Source organism: Camponotus floridanus, unplaced genomic scaffold (genome assembly GCF_003227725.1).
Source record: "Camponotus floridanus strain SB8 unplaced genomic scaffold, Cflo_v7.5 scaffold33, whole genome shotgun sequence".
In the NCBI taxonomy this organism is placed as follows: Eukaryota; Metazoa; Arthropoda; class Insecta; order Hymenoptera; family Formicidae; genus Camponotus; species Camponotus floridanus.
This window is the reverse complement of record NW_020229470.1, coordinates 407,530-430,359: the sequence shown is the minus strand read 5'-3', so window position 1 is coordinate 430,359 and position 22,830 is coordinate 407,530. Positions and strand designations below refer to the sequence as shown.

The window sequence follows — 22,830 nt, the reverse complement described above, 5'->3', positions numbered from 1 at the left end:
TGAAAGAGGATTTCCTTATGAAATCTATTCGACTTGTTTCATAACACTCGAACATCTCGATGTGTCAATCATTAAAACTTTAGTGACTAAGCAATAATCAGCATTATCTGTGCAAATAAGAATATAATAATAAAGAACTATATATTGTATTCATCTTTGCGCATTGTTGATCCTGAAATCCTTTATCCAGTCTGAAATGTATAATTCTTTAAAAAAGATGATTAATATGACAAATTTAACTAATAAAAGAATTCTTTATTCTTACGTATTGTAAATGATTATATATGACTAAGAACTATGCAGTATAAAAAGACATTGATTTCTGTAGAGAATAAATAATTATATACAATAATTATTTTATACGATATCTGCATGCAATAAGTCCATGTATTACATTTGTCTGTGTAGTACATTTTTCGAATTTTTATTAAAATAATGTTTATATATCTATTTTATAACATGATATAATGTCCAAGTGGAATTCATCCATCTATTTTGTTTAGAGTAAATTTATAACAAACATAAATTGTAATTTTCCCATTTAGTAAATATATATATATATGCATTAAAAAAATTAATAAAATATTTCGCATATATGTATATAATACATAATAAACTATATATATATTTCTACAATTATAAAATCAATTCTATAATTATAATATCAAAATTGATCATCTTCTGTTTAGATATTATACAAAAACGTAACACATTACAAAGTAAGTGTGTGTGTGAATAGAAACAAAATTTATAATTTACTGATACAATATTTCGCAATAACAATGAAGAGTTGAACGTTCCAATATACACACAAAAATAAATTATTAATCTTATAAATAAGATTAATAAATTTATTATAGCAACATTATTTTTCTTTCTACATTTAATCGCTTACAACTTTATATTGCAACCTGAAAAAAAGCCAGTATTTTAACATTGGTTAAATCGATAAAATGCTACTTTAAACGTATATAATAAATTATATAAATATATTACTCACGTCAAGTTTTTCTAAAATTATTTCTGCTGGCTTATCTTGTTTCAACATCTCTTTTGGACTGTTTTTCGCAATATTTCCTTCCTCTATATGGGCCTTCTTCTCAGGGGTTTTCAAAGCATTTCTCGCTTCTACTCTCCTACGATTTAGGAAAGCCATACCATGCACCCTCAAGTGTTTGTCTACCGCAGCTTTATCCTCGAAAACTGCCATACAGACGTAGCACTGATTAGCCACTGTAGTTTTTCCTTCCGCTTCCGAATCGCCATCGACACCAAGAGCATAAGAAGGGTTTTGATTCATATAATTGATAGGATCCTCTATTCCATGGAAAGCTTTGAGATGCATCTGCAAGCTGGGTGTAACCACAAAATTCTCGCCGCATTCCAGACATATCACATAACGACCTTTTAATCGATGATTAGCAGCAATGTGCTCCCTCAGATTGGACATATCAGTGCATCGTTGATCGCATTTCTTGCATTTAAAATTTCCTTCGCCATCCTCTGCTGTCTCCTGTTCCACGCATAATCCTACGGGTGTACTCGCATCCTTCGTTTCCGTATGTTTCTTCGAAGTCCATCGACGTTTCCTCTTGGACATGAGTAAAGCGCTATCCGCTTTTCGCTTTCTGCTATTGATAAATTGCTTATAACCACCATTAATAAAGTCAGGTGCTATCCGTGTCAATCGCGGAGTAATTATCGCCAACTTGTATTCGTGCGAGTGCTTTTCACGAAAGTGTGCTTCCACTATGGATCTAGAAGTATTAATTTGTTCACCACATAAGTGGCACAGATAATCGATATTTATCTCTTGCATACCTGTTGTTCCATGTATAGCGATACGCCTTTTTGGTCTTATTCGCACTTCGAGAAAGAAATTTTTTTTTCCTAAAATTCTTTGAACCATTATCTGATTTGCAAACTTTTTCAGATTCAAATAAATGTTGCGGGATCTTGGCAGAAGGTTGTAAGGTGGACGTTATGTGACTCGTGTTTTCATCCCCTAATACTGGGGTACTCTTCGGTTCACTGGTAACAAATGGTTCTATGTTCGGTTTACATATTTTTTTAATATCAACTACCTTTATACGACCATCTATACTTGGTTTAGTCATGAACTCAGGATCCAAGATTCTTTTGCGCGATTGAGTCGATGAATTTATACAGACATTATGTGTATTTATTGATATCGATTCGTTGTTAGTTTTGTCAGGCTCTTTTGTCTTTTCTGTCTCTTCCTTATTATCAGATATACTGTCATTTAATTTCACTTCTTTCGCATTCTCACTTGCTAATGGATCGTCTTTGTCATCTATAACTATTTCAGCTTGAGAAAATTGAGAATTAGATTTCTCCTTTGCATTGGTTGAAGTTTTCACGACTGTTTCTTTAAGTTTAAATGGTTTTAAATTGCTCATTGATTTAACACTGACAATTTTTGGCAATGATTTTATTTCTTGTTCATCATCAATATTCTTTTTCATTGTTGATGGTTTCATTTCTAATCTAGATGACCATGCCACGTGTGAATCATCATATTTCCAAAGAGATATTTCGTCTTCTGTGCCATGTTCGAATACTTCTGAAGAGATAGTTCGAGCGTTCACGATTCTAGGTATTATAGTTTGCTTCGCTGTTTCGTTCGTAAATGAATTCACAAAGTTTTCAGAAATTGGATTTACATCAGTTTTAAAAAATTTTTTACCAAAAATATCAACCAATGCTTCTTTACTAAGGATCTCTGACAAACGATGCAAATGCTTATTTCGTAAATGATTACTTAAAATTGCAGTTGTATGCTTATTTTCTAGAGTTGTTAATGAACAAAAAGGACATTTAAACCATATCAATTTTCGAATCGCAGGATGCATTTCCGTATACCACATGAAATTTTCAAAACGTACGATTACATTTCCTAATTTGCATCCCACTAGACGTACCGGTTTTCGATTTTGTAGAAATGGATGTGTTTCAGTGGAATGTTTTAGATATTCACTGTATGAAGAAAGTATCTTACCACATTCTTCACAAGCAATTCTCGTGGTGCTGTGCATGATAGCAATATGTCTAGTAATCGATTCCATATCTCTAAAACCATCTATTTCACAAATTTTGCAAGAAAGAACAAATTTTTTCAAAGTATGAAAACAAACAGTCCATGTGTGGACTTCTAAAGATCTAATAGAATCAAATTTGGAATGACAATCTGGGCAAACATAAGGTTCGCAATTCTTATGGTAGTTCTGATGTGCAGTAAACCGTGATAGATTATCTTGGTAAGATAAACATTCGTGACAAACAAGTTTATAACAAGAACAATATATATCATCATCTTTAGATAATTTTGAAAATCCAGGAATATACGATTTAGGTTTCATAAGCTTATTACATGATAAACATTTATGAGAATCCGTTTCCGATATTTCTGATTCCCATTCGTCTAATATCACATCATCGTTCTTTTTATCTGTCATATCTTGATTACACTTTTGTAGGCATTTTTCCAATATATGTTGAAGAGTATTGATAGATCTCGATTTCTCCCAAAGGACATTGCTTGATAAAAAATTCAAAACTTTCCTCATTTCTTCATTAACAAGTTGTAGATGGTTAATCCGTTCTTTCAATTCAAAACTATCCAAGTCATCAAACTCATCAATCATTTGTTCTCTATATTTTGGTATTACTTCACACGTATCTCGAAAACCTTCTTTTGAAATGCGATCTACTACTTTTACATTCATATAAATATCTTCATTTTTCTTGACGAGTGATATTGTTTCAAACAAATATTTTTTCTGGGTCGTACCAGAAGAGGACTGCATCATGATCAATTGTGGAGGTGCAATTTGTAGTCTTTTAATCGAATTTTTTCTAACATATGATTCATATGTCCAGTCAGAATAATTGGATGATTCAGAAGGAGATGGTGAAGGTGTTAAACAAAGATCTGTAGTAATAGAAGGTGTAGAAATATTGTTAGAAAATGAAACTTGTTCTATATCAATATTCTCGGCCTGACTAGAGTTAGTAGACACGGATACTGACGTGTTGTGCTCGGATGTTTGCTGTTTTATAACTTTCGTCATACTGTTCATAATTGGTCTCAAATTGGAAGGATTTTCTGTATCCTTTATATTATTTTGATATTTAATGAGATACTTTTTTCCGTCTTTTATCACAAATTTGTCTTGTTTCTTGATGTTAATAAAATTACAATTTTTCTGTGACATATTGGTATTTGCATCATTACTATTATCTAATACCAACGTATTTAATCTTTTTTCAGTGCTGACTTCATTCTTGTCACAGGCAATTACATTATTTGAATCTTGTCCAATAACAACCAATTTTTTATTGGAAATAAGATGAGACGGAAGTTGATCAATTATTGATGTAATATCCACATTTTGTGGACTTTCAATACTTAGTATTTTTGAATTATTGTTTATTGATGTTTGAAGATCTTGCTCCAAATGATCTGAATTAATCTTAGGTAATATCTTATTACTAACATTCCGTGAACTTTGGATATTCAATATCTTGGAATTATATCTTTTTGATTTTTTATTTTGTTCCAAATATCCTAATCTAGATTTAGGTAATATTTCAGATATCTCAAAACTATTGTTTGAAGTTTGACTCTGCTTCAAATGATTTGAATTAGTCTTAGGTAATATTTTAGGTAAAACCTTTTTATCAGAAATTACAATTTTAATTGGGTTATCCAGAATTTTATTAATATCAGCTTCTATTACTGATGCTGGATTACTAGGCTTATTGATGTTATTTACAATTTTTTTTACAAATGGCTTTGCTTTTTTACATTGTTGCACACAGTTTTTGGATGATTGTCTAATGACAAAATTTTTATTAGAACTACCTGATTTTACAATGGTAGTATTTTCATTAGTCATATCTGATTTAAATGAATGAAGATCTTTATAAGTTGTAATTTTATGTTTATTATTTATTTTTATCACATCAGTTAAGCTTTTCATACTGTTATGTGCTGATTTTGTAATACCTGTTATTTGTCTTTTCGGTACATAGCTCACTGATGATTCTGGTTCAAAATGTTGTGAAGTTGGACCACAATCTACAAAAGTAATATCAGTTGACATACAAGGATTATCTTCATTTTCTGATACATTTTTGTCCGCAATCTTATTTGCATCTTTATCATTAAAATTGTCAGAGGAACTGACATTTATAGATTCATTTATTGTTGACTTCTCAAAGGTTTTAAATAATTCCTGACCTTTGTAACCTTCAACAAGTTTAGTTATCATATTATTATTACTTTTATCCAACTTCCACCAGTTATTTTCCAAATTATGTATTTTTAACCAGTCCATAATATGTATACGTGACAAAAGTGAGCGTTCCATAAGTGCTTCACATATTATTTCAACTTCAGGTGACCAATCACTCTCATACATATTGGCAGATAAAGGCATTAACATTAGATCACCCATATCTATTGCACTTAAATCATGCATTTTTACATGTTCACAAAATTGGCATTGGTTGTAGAATACCTTTATAACACCCAGCTTCTGATATTTAGTTAAACCTCTTCTTCGCAAATACCAACGTTTGTTCATGTCTTTTTTTATGCATGCAGGACATGCAGAACCTGTTTTGGTTATATGAGTACATACTGTAATAAAACAATTGCGACACCAAAATCCTAAGATCCAACTACGTCGTTTCTTATGATCCTCAAAACTATTTTGAAAGCGAAAACTGAAACAAGAATTATTGTATCCATAAAGTAAAATGCATCATAAAATTATACAACTAAGTTACTATACAAACTTACCAATCTTTACATTGTTTACACACATATAATGGATCAGATTCCACAATCTCTTCACTTAAGGATGCTGGTGGTTCTGTTGGCATATAAGGCAAACCTTTATCTCCAAACAAAGCATCTTTTACAGCTGCTTGATATATCCGTTTATTTTCAATTCTATGATTTTGATGCAGTTTTAAGTTAATATCGTAAGTACATTTTGAATTAACATCCTGAAAACAAATTGCTAATAAAATAATTAGAAATAAAATTAATCATTACTTCTTTTATTCACATAATTAACCAAGCTTTTACAAGCCTATTTATGAATGTAAAATGTTGCAATAGCTTAATCAATGTTCTCACAATATTATAATTTATATAAGATGTTATAAAAGTGGCTCTCTTGATTTGCACGCTACACAAGCAACACATCCATTATCTATCTATTAATCAACACAATGACTGCATAATGAACTAAAAATTTTCCTCTTATCGAATTTAAAATCAATTTGTCTCTTTCATATACTTGATACTTCACCATAGATATTTGTTGTGGCATATCTGTTTTATTATATGGAATTTAATGAATTAACACATTGTTGTAAATCACGAAATTGCATCTTTCAGCCATGACGTCTTCGAGTTATTATCGTTCAGTCGGTAAAACAGTATGACGGAGCTGCCATGGCGGAGAGATATTGAAACAATTTTACTTGAAAGATTTAACGTCAATTTTAAGCTATATGTAATATATACTTCGAAGTCCACAATATGTTTTATCAGAATATTTACATATTGTAATTTGATAAGATAAAGTATAAATTAAGATACCGTTGTTTTTACACAGCAAACAGATGTAGTCACTGAGAGTTCCATGATACTTGATGACTCAATATAAATTGTATGCCATTTTTTTATATATATATTCAGATAAACTTTCCAATGCAGAAATCCTGAAATTGTGTATATTAGATAGATATATATGATATAGGTGTATATCTTATGATATAAAATACAATTGAATGCATATATTCTGATAAATCAATGCTCAAAATATCAAGAATTATATAACAATAAAGTATTACATAACAATAATGTGAATATATATGCAATTAGTAGGAAATTATTTGTCTGAATAGCATTTCTGTAATATCCATTATTATATACCTAATATAATGGCATGTTATGTATGTTATAAAACACAAAATGGAGAAATATTACATATATACGTACACTCCCTCTCTTATTGTATATATGGATTTATTCTATACTATTTATATAAATATTATTAAATATCCAAACAGATGCATTCATTATAAAAAACTAAGATTAATTAGATTTAAAATAATGCATACCCAAATGAGAATATGGACCAGTGCAATCAAAAATATTTATATCTATAACGTTATCCTCTTTCTTCGATTACAAGGAATAGCATACTTTGATGACAGCAGCTTTCTGTCACTGTAATGTCAAATAGAACCTGAAACAAAATAGATATTTTATTTGCGTTTTATACTATGCTGCAATGATATCAAATAATGTTCAACAAAAGAATAATCATGAGATAGAAAGGGTTGATCAAGTACTCATGTGTATATGTAAGAATAAGATTAACATTTGAGCTTGATCCAATTTTTTTCTATGTTGTTTATACTCTACAATTAGATAACTGGAAATTATTATTATATAAGATATAATTAATACCTTCTCACATAATATTTTTAGTATCTTGTATGACTATGTCTAACCTCATAATAGTCACTGCCAGAGTGCGCTAGTGTTGAAAACTATAAAATGTTTTCCTGTGAAGTACAACATAGACTAAAATTTGACTACTTTCAATACATATAATAATAAAATAAATATAAGATTTTTCTCACGATGATGTGTAACATTGTGATAAAATTATACTCTAAGATATATATCAATGCACATATAATTGTCAAAGTATAGACAATAATAAATAATATTAAAATTTTCTTATAGTTAATTGTATTATAATTATAATAATATAAATATATACAATTTATATAGAAATCGCGCATAAATACTGTTTAAAATTTTATTTTAATAGTGTAATGAAAATATTAGAATAAACGAATAACTCCATCTAATATAAAAATATTAAAATTATTTTGTGGCTTGGGGTTTCCTCTACTTTTACATGTATTTCACATAATTTTTTTACAATTTCATTTTTCATTTAATGCAACATTGTGTAAAGCAAGAGAATCCTCATTCATTACTTTTATCTTATTAAGTTTGATTTTATCTAGCTATAAATTTTAAATAAGCGTTTTACATGAAAAATTCCTTATATAAGCTATTTTTAAAGCTTTCTTTTTCATCTCTTCTTCCGTGTTCCCTTCATTTTTAAATTGTCCATTTTAACTATATTTGTCACCTGGGCCATTTGCTTTCTCGCTTCAAACGTCATATTATCTCGTGCAAATGTGTTATAACCTCTGGTTATAACTACACAACTTGTATCAGTAAAGTCTATGGCCGAAGCTCCGTGATCGTCCAGATCGTCCCCAAAGGCTCAGGTTCAGCAAAGTCGGTAACGTCAGTTGCGTAACTGCAAAAATGCCGTTTTATCAATACAATTCGTTTACTGGTAGAATAAAACCATCTGCCAATTTTCAACCGCTCTATCCTCTTGTAAGTGAAAATGGATATGATCCGTCCATAACAAAAATTTGGCGAAAAACTTATGACGTTTTTACATAAGAGTGTTCGTTGTATTGTGGGTTACATTTCGTATTTCACTTTGTGACATTTCTCTAAGATTTATTGATTTATATTATTTAGTAGCACAGCATTGTTTTTTCTTTGAACACGATGACAGCGTTCAGAATTGATCGTCAATTCATTATTAAGTTTGATAAATATATAGAGTAGTCAATCGGCCATGTCTAGTATGGACATAGTCTTGTATTTCATGTAACATCTGTGTTAGATTTATATTGTAATGCAGTATAATGTTGATTTGACAATAGATAAAATATCTAAAACAAGCTAAATGCTCTATTAATTAGTATTACTTTGAAATTGCAAAATAATCAGTATATTATATCGTAGTGCTTGATCTATGTATTTATTTTTTATCTATTTGTACATTTATTCATATTCTGGAGATCAAAGATTAATTTCTATGTATTATTTTTATTCAATATGTGTGGGAAATTGTTTATGTTATTTCAGTCTCCTGTGCCTTTACAGAGGACAGAACCACCAGTGATGATCTATGATACTATCAAGACCAAACCATTAACAGTTATACCTAAGTCAGGATATTCTACTGACAAACCAGCCTCTCTTAATCCAAAAATGTTGCAAAAATTCAAATTTTTCCAGGTAAATACATATCGATTATTTTTAATTATGATCAATTTTTAAATATAAATTTCTTCTTGCTTATAGACTAGTATAGACAAGCCTGTATATCTAGCAGGTGGCAAGAAAGACAAGATATTATTTGGATTCACAGTTGCATACGTTGGTATTTGTACACTACAATCACTCGTGTTTGTTGCTAAAGAATGCTTAAATATTATTTGAATATAATATGAATATTGTAAGTGAAAATTATGTAGATAATAGATGTAATACTGCTCTGCTATTACAATTTTCTGTATTAACATTGTAAATGGTAGTACTGCAAAATAATGAGAATTGTATTAATAAATTAAAAATATTAAGATATTTTTTAATTAACGCCCAATTTCCTTTATACCTAATTTCAAGTGTATATCATTTTATCTATATAACTTTTTAAGTCTGGATTCTATATAAAAAATTCTTATAAGGACAATTGTAAATCTTATATACAAATATTAGTTAATATATTGGCAAAATAATATTGAAAATTACTAATATTATAGAAATATAAAATTTTTTTTCTCTTGGAAAAATGCACTAAAATCACTAGATTAACAAAGTACCGCAATTTTTATCTCAATAAGATAAGCTGGAGCAAGAATGTCAAGGTTCGTTCGAACGCGTGACGCGCGTAAACATAATACACGCATGTATGTGCGCCAACAGCTCTTTTAAGAAAATACTCAGGACTGAAACAGTTTCACCAACTGATCAATTGACGAGTTTTTTGTATCAGTGATTGGTAGAACTGTCTCATATATGAAATAGTTGAATTGAACTTTTTTGAAAAGTTTATTCGTCGTTGTCGCGATATTAACGTCCGGAATAAGTGGAATATATTCGTAAGTTATATACAATTTTATTATTAATAAATAGTTGATTGCTCTCGAAATACGATACTCGATTATACGATAGGAATCAAAATTATAAATTATTACTTTGTTGCAATCTTTACAAGCAATAATTATTCTTCTATTTCTATTTCGTTTCTATCCTAATATATATGTGTACACACACACACACATTTAGAATTCTAATATAATAAATAAATATTCTCTCTGATATCATTTGATCTAAATATAATTTGATTCAGAACGCGCAATAAAATAATCGAATAAAAATCGGATAATTAACATAACGGAAATATATATTTTTAAAGTTATATACAAGTGTATTTATATACAAGTATATCTTTAAAGTCACACACCACACACACACACACACACACACACACACACACACACACACGTACACGTACACACGGATTAATTATTTATTAAACGATTAATATACTTTGTGAAGTTATTTCCATTTTTATTTGCAATTATGATCTTTAATAAAAATTTCTCATCATAATAAAAAAATTTTATATCGTTTATCAAAAGTTTAAATTAGATTTAAAAGTATATTATTGCCTCTTTTCGAATAATTGATTATTTCACTGTACCTATTTCGTGAATAGCTATCATTACAGAGATCGCGTAGAGTTTGACAATGCAATAAAATTAATAATAAAATTCCAATAAAATTAAATACAAATTAATTATAATAATTAAATATAAATTTGTTTATAATTAACTTTTTCTACGTTGAGAAAAGTTCTTCGTTTCTTTTGGAATATCTTAAAGATTCTTTTAATTAAATTTTACAAAATATATAACTATTAAATTTATAGTATTTAATATTTAGAAATAAATAGATAATATTTCACTTTTATAGATTAAGTATACGATATTATTTATTAAAAGAACTAATATATCTTTTATGGATCTTTTTGTTAAGTTAATTATTTAGATCTACGATTCGATTGTTTTACTGCATTTCAATCCGAATTATATATTTAAATGATCGAAAAATAAAACGATAATAAAATAATAAGCAATATATATCTATTTTAAAAATAGTGTATATAAATAATAAATAATAAATAATTTTTATAAATTACTCACCGCATGTCTCTGGCTGCTTCAGGCTCTCTCCCTGCTTTCTTACTGTCCGATACTTTTCCAGATGTCCTTTTCTTTTGTTGTTTCATCCTTTGTTGTTTCCTCGTAGTCACGTATTCACTCGCGAACAAACAATTATATTTCAGTTAATTATATTTCAGTCATATACAGAAACGATCGCGAGACACTTTGCACGGCACTCCCGATCGCAAAATAATCATACGAGATACGTATTTTTATAATATTATTATTATTTTATTATTATTGCAAGAGAGGAACACAAAAATTACAATAATTCACTCGATTTTTAAACGAAGCCAAAATCATGCACCATTCGATTCTTACACTAATTAACTATTTCTATTTGTTGATGTATAATATATGCATAATAACGCGAATCATAAGATTAAAATATTAAAGTAATGTAAATTGATGATACAGCAATCGTTTAATTAATATGATATATATGCATGCAGTTTAGGAAAGTTTAAAACATCGGGCGAAATCGAATTTCATTCTACGCAATGTTAAAGAAATAATTATTATTCGTAAAGTTCGATAATCGGAGAATATTGCGAGAAAATTTGTAATTTTTGCCCCTTTCACTTCAATTTTTATTTGCAATAATGAAAGATCACGTTTCGATGAATTTATCGTCGCCACAATTGCATTTATTATAAGAGTTAATTATTTGTCATTTGTAATAGTCGAATTATTATATTTCGATCTAATCGCGATCGTATCTTTAGGAAAAGAATTCGATAATACGGAGCGGTCCGTATCGCTACTTTCTCCCGTTGGAATGTCGCCGTGCGAATGAGGGGAGGTCGTCGCGTATGTAAACAATAGCGCGCTACGTCACAAGGCCAAATGACGTCACAAGATCAAATGACGTGTTAGCTCGCTGCCGAAATATTTAACGCGTACTGTGACGTATGTGAGAATTGTATTTATATACAAGTATATTTTTAAAGTCACACACACACATACACACACGCACGCACGCACACACACACACACACACACACACACACACACACACACACACACACACACACGTACACTGAGAAAAAAGTTGTTAATTCGACTCCATTTAACTAAATTATTATTTTTTAAATTGAAATATTGAAATATTTAAGTTAAATAAATGTCATGTTAGATTTATAATAGTTAAATATTCCAATTAAAAAGACAATAATTTAGTTAAATGGTTTAGTTAAGGTAACAACTTTTTTTCTTAGTGTATACAGATTAATTATTTATTAAACCTCACGAGATATATTAATCGTTTAATAATATAAATGTATTTATATCCAAGTATATTTTTAAAGTCTCGCACACACACGTACACTGAGAAAAAAAAGTTTTTGTTAACTCAACTAAACCGTTTAACTAAATTATTATTTTTTAAATTAAAATATTGAAAATATTTAAGTTAAATAAATGTCATGTTAGATTTATAATAGTTAAATATTCCAGTTAGAAAGGTAATAATTTAGTTAAATGGTTTAGTTAAGTTAACAACTTTTTTTTCTTTTACAATTAGTCTTTTCTCTGTCTACTATTTGATTGTTTTATTACGCTTTTAGAAAGTCAAGTTCTATAATGTAACTTTTAATGTTGTATTTCATATGAAATTATTATTTTAAACATAATAATTTTCTTTCTTTGCATTTCTATCATGAATAGACATTTCCAAGCTTTACTAAAAATATCCCTCAATTTTTTCTCTCTTTGGACAATTTATTTACATTTATATATAATTCTCTTTATTCCTTTAAAAGTGAACATCGAGAACAAGGCACACGAGTATTGTAAATGTCAAAAAATGATCGCGCGAATATTATAGTTGTGAATATATAAAAATAAATGCAATATACTATGAATTTTCTACGTTATATATTGAATCGAAATTGCACAAAAGAGGAAAAGAAGAACAAGCCTATGAATAGACATTTCCATTTTTTATTAAAAAATTAAAAATATCTCTCAATTTTTTCTCTCTTCGGATAATTTATTTACATTTATATATAATTCTCTTTATTCCTTTAAAAGTGAACATCGAGAACAACTCTCTTTCTTCAGGCAAGTCTACATATATGACCAATATGATTAATTGATTCCATCTTTATATATTTATCATTATGTGCTATTAATTAAAGCCGTAGACAATATTCAGAAATCAAAGTTGTGCGAACGTTGCGCACAGGAATGGCCATGCGCAGAAACGAATGCGGACTGGTTCGGCCGCCATGTTGGCGCGTGACTGCTACGTCATACGCGTCATAGTACGTCATACGCGTCATACGTGACTCGGAGTCATACGCAGTTACACGGATCGTCGTACGTCCGCATTTTTCGCGTCTTTTAACCGTTTTTAAACGAATATCGCGAGTGAAAGAGCGTCGAAAGTGTCCAAGGATGATCGTGCGACTTTCATAGTGTGTCGATGAAAACGCGCGACAGCGATTTTTGACGATATTCAGTGATGGCGTCATCGCGAAGATGGAGCGAAGTCGCGTCGCGTTATTTGCGCCCTTGATGATGATTATCGGATGCGAGCGAATATCGGGAGTGCCGAATAAAGTGTCGCGCGTTCTCGTTGATGATATCGTGTGCATCAAGATCGGAATGGGACGTCCCGAGGCGAGCGAGTGGAGCGGCCTGTGGAACAGCCGGTGAACGAGTGAGTAGATTTGATTTATCATATTTGCGTGACAATTCGTGCTCATTCGACGCCTATACAGCATCGCGATGTCCCGAATTATGTTCGAACAAATCGGCGCCGCATCATAATTCGATGCGATGCCGTGCAATTCAAATAAAGTCGATCGCGTGAAGATGGTTAGGCTAGAAGCGATTTCAAATTTATTTTATATACGCGCACAGCCTATCTCGTAGGGCTGCCAACTGTTAAACGATAAATTTTTTCGATCTAACCTAACCTCTCAGTGCTTTGGATTCGAATGTAAACACAAGCGTATGCTGCCTGGATTTTATCATGCTTTCAAAAATAATATTTAATTATTTCATTAGTGTATTACATTTTATTACGTAGTATATTAATCGTATTAAATGTGCGACGTACAGTTTTACACATTTTAATGAGAAGCATATAATATAATTGGTTAGGTTAGATTAAATTAAAACAAGCTGCTGTGATTCATTTAACATAATAGGATTAATTTGACGAATGTGCAGCTATTGAAGTTACATGATATTTGTGGACACATTTTTAAAGTAATCATGAGTGTCTTATCTCATCTTGATTATATGAAATTAAAATATAAAATATTTATGTATTCCACATTAACGTTATTCATTACAAGTACTATATTACTTTTCTTATATCTCAATCATATTTCATCGATGAAGCTTTTCATATATCGCAGACAATATGATACTGTGTGTGGAATTTTACACAGGTAATACATGGCACAAAAATAATTTGTTCTCAAGTATTGTGCGCATTTCTCAAAAATAAATCAAATTAAATTATTTTAAGTAGGATCCAAAAATCACTACATTGCCAGGATTGTATCTTATTATAACTGTGATATTATCACCTTTTAATATGTGTGCGCAGTATTACATACATAAAATATATAAATTTATTTGAAACGTACAGAAATCTTTATCTTATTTATAATATTTATGATATAAAAGAAAATTGCAACTCTAATGAAACAGAGCGGTGGAATAATTGGTTGATACTTATGCTGGTCTACAATATTTATCCTTTTTTCATCATTAGATTTTTGGTGCTTTTTTTATTATACAGATGTTATCTGTAAATATAGTACTTGTAATGTTGCTTCTATATCACTGTAAGCACACAAAAATGATAGCATTTGTAATTATGTTATACTTATATATCATAAGAAAGAGAAAATAAAATTAAAGTTGAATACTGAATGTGCTCTAAAGTAAATCTCATCTAAATAAATAAATACATAAATGTGCGCCCCACATTCCTCATGAAAAAAATACATAATATTAATTTTTATGTATTATTATTTTTAGATTTTTATTCTTTTAAATTCTCTAGATGCACTTTTCATTTCTCCTCTCTTTCTTTCCAGCTACTAAATATAGATCTATCATTTTTAATATAGATCTGTTATTTTTACTGTACATTATTGCAGTAAGTGGAATAAAGAGCAAATCTTTTGGCACATTTAAAATGTACAGGAAAGTTTTATCTGATGCGTTTTTTTCAATAGAAATATCTGAAAAAAATGCATACGTCTTTTTTAATCTTAGTCTTTCTAAATAAAAATTAGAATAAATTTACAAAATAATTTGCTTTAATATATTTTTATTGCAAACATATGAAGCAAAGTGCTCAAGGTGCATCACTATGAAAACATCGATAGAATAAAAAATAGATCGCATACAAAAAAATTAAAATATTTACATTACATATTTGATATTTCGCAAATATTTCCATTATTTTGAGATTGATTTGTTTCATGAAATGAAACGCCCTCTAGTCAAATAAATTGTCAATTGATTGAAAGGTTAAGTTTTCGTGGGTTTCTAACTCGAAGCAGCTTGAAAGCAAAATCAAATGACAAATCGCAAAAATTAAAAAAATTTTTCAAGAATTTCTCACTGTAAAATCATAATAAATACTACATTATCATGGAGGAACAAAACAAACCGATTGTAGTATTTCATCCAATTATTTCCTCTATACAGAAAATTAATCTTTACGAAACAAAATCCGTAAGTTTTAAATAAAAAAAAATTAAACATATATATTTGAGCCTTTTTATCAATTTAATTATACAATTATAATTTACATTTGCATTTTTATATTTTATAGCGATTTTATCTAATGGGATCAAACAATATATTAACGCGTTTTCGAGTTCTAAAAATTGACAGAATGGAACCAAGAGAATTGATTGTAATAGATGATAAGAGAGAGTATACTCAGGATGAAATACAAGATCTGGTTAATATGATAGAGATGGGTAATAGAACACGAACAGGGCAACGCAACAATGTTGGCAGTGTTGCTCGTGCTATATCTGCCTTTGGAATTGTTGGTAAGATTATTAAACATTCTTTCTATATGTATCAATAAATATACAACTATTAACTGCACGTATATAAGCTTCTATAGTATATATGTGTATTAAATATAATAATTTATATAGTGTAACACATATTTTGATTCAAGCATTTATCTTGTATTTATAGCGTATGCACTTTTCTTTTCTTTCTCTTTTTCTCTTCATTATTCTACATTATTGATACAAATATTGAAGCTTAGGCTCCTCAATATTTTATGCTTCTTTAACGGTATGATATTTAACTACTCTACCGCAACATATATCACACACACTATTCTTAAACTACTAATATTACTATATCAGATATTAAAAGCATCTTATTGGAAATTATTATTAATTATGCATCATACAAAATTAGTTTACTTATATTTACTTGCTAATGAAGACAAGAATAGTAAAGATCCTGCACCTAGTTCGAGTATATCAGAGGAGCCTGAGCCTCAAGAATCACAAAAACCACTGCATAAACCGACACAAACTAATTTCTCCTGGAAGAATATGTGGCAGAGAGATACTTTCCCCAGGCTAGTGCGAGCTTTTGCTCTTCTTGGTAAGGCATAATGAGCTTCATATTGACAAAGATAGTTAAAGTAACTTTGTTCTAGAAACAATTAGCAATGGAAATAAAGGGTATGCAAGTTATTTGTTAATGCATCAATATATTATTACAAATTGTTAAGCATGAAATTAGTTGGTGAAATATATCTTAAATATTAATTTTAAAAGAACATGACAAAATATTGGTTACACTAGAAAGTTATATATAATAATTATTTGGTTAATATAATATTTAATGCAATCAATTAAAATAGAGTAAGAATTATATGGTTAACAGAATTAATAAGCGATATTATGATATATCTTGTATGTACATAGTCTTTTTTGCATGGTATGCTATTTATGTATTTATATTTCTCATAGAGTAATTAAAAATTGAATGCATGGATTACACACCATATAATGGACGTTTTATATTTGTGCGTTTATGATTATGATTATATATATAAATTAATATAATTAATATATTATATACAAATTAATATAATTAATTACTAGTATAAAAAGCTAGCAATTTTTTTTTCTTTTAAATGTAATAATTACTAATAGATAGTAAAAATATAAGGAGTATTCAAAAAATAAAATAATTAATAAGAATTATAATGATAACATAAAAAATATATTTTAGAAAAAAAAATATTTAATATCTAGGTTTTGTACGTTTCCTGGAGGGATATTATATAATTTTGGTTACGAAACGTCGCCGAATTGCAGTTATTGGTCATCACACGATATATAAGATAGAAGATACATCAATGATATATATACCAAATGATATCGTACGAGTGTTCCATCCAGATGAACAGCGATATGTAAAGATGTTTCAAAGTATCGATCTCAGTAGTAATTTTTACTTCAGTTATTCGTATGACATATCGCATACATTTCAAAGTAATATGGCACCACCAAGGCACATTAAATCTGATATTCCCATTGATACGCCTATTGAACAGAAGAAATCTGAAGAATTGAAAGACTCTGAGGATTTTTTTAACATGTGGACGTTTAGAAAAGATTGGCAGGCTGAATGGTATGGAACTTAAAAGACTTGTTTCTTTATATACATAATTCAATTAGAGAAAATGAGTGAATATTTTATTTAAGTGCAATATTTAGAATATATGATCAATAATGATATGGAACATGATTATAGTGAAAGCGAGAAATATATGGATTATAGTATACGTAGCAATCCAAATCGTCGCTTTGTATGGAATTCCTATTTGTTAAAACCTGTAGAAAAAGATTTGCATCCTGACTGGATATTGTATGTAATACATGGCTTTATTGGTCAATCAAATGTGAGCATTTTTGGGAGGTCTATGTACGTTACTATTATTGCCAGAAGAAGTAATAAATATGCAGGGACTCGTTTTTTGAAACGTGGTGCAAATTTTAATGTAAATACACAATTGTATATTATGATACGAATTTCTCATAAATATTTATAAACTAATAAATAATCATATAATTATAGGGAGATGTCGCGAACGAAGTAGAAACGGAACAAATCGTTCATGATTCTGGTGTAAGTTCTTTAAGTAAAGGACGTTTCAGTTCTTTTGTACAAATGCGCGGATCAGTGCCTGCTCATTGGAGTCAAGACGTTAGTAAAATGGTACCAAAGCCAACTATAATTTGTGACTTATCCGATCCTTATGTAGAAACAGCAGGTTAATATTGAAAATCAACAAATTAATTTTGTTTTTATAAATATAAGATTATTGTTTTTATATATATATAAAATTACTTTAGGAGCACATTTTAATCAACTGTTAAAAAGATATGGATCACCGATAATATTGTTAAATTTAGTGAAAAAACGGGAGAAAAAAAAACATGAAAGTACATTAAGCGAAGAATTAAGTGTAGCTGTAAAATATTTAAATCAATTTTTACCTCCAGAGCATCATATTCAATATATAAGTTTTGATATGGCACGTATGAATAAAAGGCAAGTCATGTTAAATTATAACATGAAAATTCAGAAAATGACAATATAAAAGTATTACAATTTTGTTTACAGGAAAGAAGTTAATGTTATGGGGCGTTTGGCAAATATTGCTTATAATGCTGTGCTAAAGACTGGTATTTTCCAATCACATAATCCTTACTATAGTCAGAGATATCTTTTCTCATCACAAAACAATAATATCAGAAAATTTCACAAGACAAATTCAAACTCGACTTTATCATCCAATTTAAATGATACCAAAAGCTCTATCAATGCTTTAACTAAAACGGATTCTAATAGACAAACAAATTCTATATATAACTACAATTCAAATATAGATGTCAATAAATTGTATGAGTTAAATCAAATTGAGAGTAAAGTGGCAGAATGTTTTGCTAGGAGAGGAACTGTACAAACTGGGATTATCAGAACAAATTGTGTAGACTGTTTAGATCGAACTAACACAGCTCAGTTTGCAGTAGGAAAATGTGCTTTAGGATTTCAATTATGTGCTTTGGGTGTATTAGAAACTCCTAAACTTGAATTTGATTCTGATTGTGTGAGGATGTTAGAAGAATTATATGAAGATCATGGAGATACCCTAGCTTTGCAATATGGTGGCTCACAATTAGTACATAGAATTAAAACATACAGGTTAATATGATTACATTTGAGCATATGACAGTATAAAACTAAAATAAATTTAATCATAAAACTATTATTATTTAGAAAAACTGCTCCATGGACAAGTCAGGGTAATGACATTATGCAAACCTTGAGTAGATATTACAGTAATACATTTAGTGATCAAGAAAAACAGCATACAATTAATTTATTTCTGGGTAAATAAACATATATCTGTAATATTTAATTTTTGCAAAATATTCTATATATAATTATTTTTTAATATATCTTAGGATTGTTTGTACCTGAAGAAGGCAAGCCCCCAATATGGGAACTTTTGACAGATTATTATCTTCACCATCCTCCTGCATGCCGCTATTCGCGTAAGACAAGGCTTTTAACACAATGGTGGGATAAAAATGTATTGAAATGTCTTCCTTATGCATTTGATGAAATAACTAAATCCTGTTCAGAAATGATACAAGTGCAAAATTCAATAGAAGAAATGATTGACGTTTATTATGATTATCATAGGTATTGCTTATTTTGTAATTATATACATCTTCATGTATATTATCAATTTAAACTTAATTGAAAAGTTCAATGTAAATATTTTAGACCATATGAATTGTCCTTGCTATCTGAGATATATGCTTATAAAATAAGTCACTCCATTAGAGATTTTATGCCGCACTTTACCACATGCTACAGTCCATTTGCTGTTCGTGTACGACCAGGTAGGCGAAGAGAAGAAGCAGGTAATAAAAATTTAAATATGAAAAATCCGTCTATGACTGGTCAGAGCAGTACAAGCAGTACAACATCTAGTGCAAGGTATATATAAAGTTTGATTACCATATTTCTTTTAAAATTAATTACAATCATAATTTATTAGTGTTACTAAATGGATGATATATTGCAGTTCAAGTGAGGACTCAAGTTCAGATGAAGATGAAAGTCATCAACAAATGGATGATTCTCAATTAATTATTTCTAAAGAAAACTCAGAGCTAATATCATTTGAATCATTGTTTCCATCTATGAAAGAAGTATATGGCACACAACCAGAATATCCAAAACGAAATGATATTCTTCTTTATAAAAGGTAATAATAATATATATAATATATTCTCATAAGTATAAATAAAATTTTATATGTTTTACTCAACATTTTCTCTTTTAGGTTTGTTTTAATAGGACGTAATGCAACATATACCACAGATAATAGCAAATTGCGTTCAAAATTAATCCAACAAGCATCCTTTCCTGAATCTATGGCTACTATTATTACACTACCTAGTGTTAAAAATGAAAGCATAAATATATATGAACAATATGTGAAAAGAGCCACGGTACGTAAAAATATGATACATATAATATAATATAGTATCTTGTAACTTCATAAATATTTTTAGTCAGGTGGTTCGACACCAAATCCAAACGATACAAATTTATATGAAACTTATGCTTCTCAATATAAATTGCTTATGGAAGAAATATGTCCTGGATAAAATTAAGTTAATTTTGCACTTTATATATTAAATTATTATTATAATATATTGTAAATATATTAAATAAAATATATTGCAGATATTCTCTATATTAATAAAGTATTATTGTCAATATAAGGTAATTTTATGCTTACTTAATGCTTGGCATTGCATCTTCAATTTTAAAAATTATATAATAATTATTGTATTAAGGAAATACATAAGAAATAAAGTACAAGATATCAATTTATCAATCAATCTTTATTGATGATAAGCCAGACATAAGAAATATATATTTCCATTTCCATAACATAGAAATAGAACTTGAGTGTTTAGCTTACTTCAACTTCTTCTTTGGCCGAATGTTATTTGTGTGTCCACACTTTTTCTTACGGCAATTAGTTGCTCTAGGATGAAGACGAGCATAACATTTGCGACAGATCATTTTGTCACAATTGTATTTTTGTGCCAATATACGCAAAGTAGGCTCAATTACACCTCCTCGGAGACGTAGTACGAGATGGAGAGTGGATTCTATTGAAATGATTATTGCATGTTTTATTGTCTATTTCTATCTCAATATCATTCAAAATGAGATATATATTTATAAACTTAGAGCAAATAATCCAAATTGTTATATGTAAAAGCTTTTACATTTATGATCCCAATCATATTTCAAGTTCTGTAAATTATAAAATTGTATATATAGTACCTTTTTGAATGTTATAATCAGAGAGAGTACGTCCATCTTCTAATTGTTTGCCAGCAAAGATAAGTCGTTGCTGATCTGGTGGGATTCCCTCTTTATCCTGGATCTTAGCTTTCACATTTTCAATGGTATCAGAGGCTTCGACCTCGAGAGTGATGGTCTTACCAGTGAGGGTTTTCACGAAAATCTGCATGATGTTTTATCTAGAATAGAATCTTGAGAATTATAAACTTGTCATGATAATTATATGATTTTAATGTTACAAAGAGTAGTCTTTCGATAATTGTTTGATAATCGCAAAGCTCTTCTTACTCGAAAATATTGTGATGTAACCAAGATTCGTTTCGATTTATAATTTCAAGGAAAAATATAACGGGGAAGGAATAGGATTGTGAAAAATTAAACACTAAATTTAGAACAATCAGGAAATTTTCAACGAATAATGACAACGAAACATGATTTATGTGCATATGTTAACACATCATCTTGCAATTGTTTCTCACGCGACTTTTGTTTAAATATCCGGATTTTGTAAAAAGATGTTGTTGCTAAATTTACGACAAGATTTAACGAGAAACGAGAATATTTATTACGGAAAAAATGCTTAATAATACATCGTACTCACTGTTCGTGACAACGTGCTGCCAATAAACCCAACCTAAAAAGGTTAGTCCAGTTATGGCCGTGCCGTTACTTCCGCCGCTATTGCGGAAATACGTTTGTGCGCCATCTTGTTCGATATTTCGAGAATCGAAATGTCGCTTCTCGATACGATGTTCATCGTGGAACGCGTCGCGTGCGGAGTCACATTCGCGTATTTTTCACCGTCCCGTATTTTTCGCGATCGTTATAATATAATAAAAGTGCTTCTCGCGCGCGTAGAATTACCGTGAGTGCCATAAGTGTGTCATAAGTGTCATCAAGAGTCGAACGCGTTCGTTTCGATGGGTTAAACGTTACGCGAAATCGCCGCTGATAGTATCGCATTTTGTCTTGTCGTTCGTAGTCGATCGAAATTGTCTTCGTATATCTAAGTGCAATGGGTGCTTTACTATCGTCAGGTATGTTAATTTTCAAAAAATGGCTGGCATTAAGAAGAATCTCGTATTCGTGCCAAGTACATACATATACATGTACATACATATACATGTACATACATATACATGTACATACATGTACATACATGCGCATCTGTATGCGCATGTGTGCGTTTTCCCAGGGAAGACGAAAGGTCCTACATCCGAGCGATATGCAAATTTCGGTGATTAGATCTAGATG

General features: G+C 29.4%; 4 protein-coding genes across 12 annotated transcripts; 2 read left to right on the top strand and 2 right to left on the bottom strand.

The window, feature by feature from the left end:
* Positions 1-737: 737 nt before the first annotated feature.
* On the bottom strand, positions 738-7,593 carry LOC105248833. Its single transcript, XM_025410611.1, is given in 8 exon segments — positions 738-911; positions 1,001-1,855; positions 1,857-5,751; positions 5,828-6,036; positions 6,345-6,485; positions 6,638-6,759; positions 7,162-7,289; positions 7,514-7,593. Coding segments are annotated over 5 exon segments (4,992 nt in total). The 5' UTR covers positions 6,366-6,485; positions 6,638-6,759; positions 7,162-7,289; positions 7,514-7,593; the 3' UTR covers positions 738-899.
* A 670-nt stretch (positions 7,594-8,263) lies between these two features.
* LOC105248832 lies at positions 8,264-9,497 on the top strand. 2 transcript variants are annotated; one of them, XM_011253843.3, is made up of 3 exons: positions 8,264-8,470; positions 9,032-9,166; positions 9,233-9,496. In XM_011253843.3, exons 1-3 carry the CDS (start codon positions 8,396-8,398, stop codon positions 9,368-9,370), a joined length of 348 nt encoding a protein of 115 aa, XP_011252145.1. In that variant the 5' UTR covers positions 8,264-8,395; the 3' UTR covers positions 9,371-9,496. The 2 variants fall into 2 exon arrangements, with proteins under 2 accessions (XP_011252145.1, XP_011252144.1); XM_011253842.3 differs by having other exon boundaries at positions 8,281-8,470; positions 9,014-9,166; positions 9,233-9,497.
* A 4,291-nt stretch (positions 9,498-13,788) lies between these two features.
* LOC105252411 (polyphosphoinositide phosphatase) lies at positions 13,789-20,883 on the top strand. Of its 8 annotated transcripts, XM_025410630.1 has the most exons (15): positions 15,630-15,864; positions 15,965-16,190; positions 16,345-16,446; positions 16,603-16,767; positions 17,427-17,805; positions 17,929-18,175; positions 18,253-18,448; positions 18,531-18,729; positions 18,802-19,383; positions 19,459-19,571; positions 19,647-19,887; positions 19,972-20,187; positions 20,276-20,458; positions 20,537-20,705; positions 20,769-20,864. In XM_025410630.1, the coding sequence occupies exons 1-15, from the start codon at positions 15,781-15,783 to the stop codon at positions 20,862-20,864; spliced, it is 3,198 nt and encodes a 1,065-aa protein (XP_025266415.1). In that variant the 5' UTR covers positions 15,630-15,780. The 8 variants fall into 8 exon arrangements, with proteins under 8 accessions (XP_025266414.1, XP_025266415.1, XP_025266413.1 ...); XM_025410629.1 differs by lacking the exon at positions 15,630-15,864 and adding an exon at positions 13,789-13,822 and having other exon boundaries at positions 16,345-16,767; XM_025410628.1 differs by having other exon boundaries at positions 16,345-16,767; positions 20,032-20,187; positions 20,769-20,883.
* Positions 20,884-21,085: 202 nt separating this feature from the next.
* LOC105252394 (ubiquitin-60S ribosomal protein L40) lies at positions 21,086-22,362 on the bottom strand. The gene is made up of 3 exons (XM_011259750.3): positions 22,178-22,362; positions 21,556-21,755; positions 21,086-21,377 (listed from the first exon to the last, which is right to left on the bottom strand). The coding sequence occupies exons 2-3, from the start codon at positions 21,743-21,745 to the stop codon at positions 21,181-21,183; spliced, it is 387 nt and encodes a 128-aa protein (XP_011258052.1). The 5' UTR covers positions 21,746-21,755; positions 22,178-22,362; the 3' UTR covers positions 21,086-21,180.
* Positions 22,363-22,830: the final 468 nt, after the last annotated feature.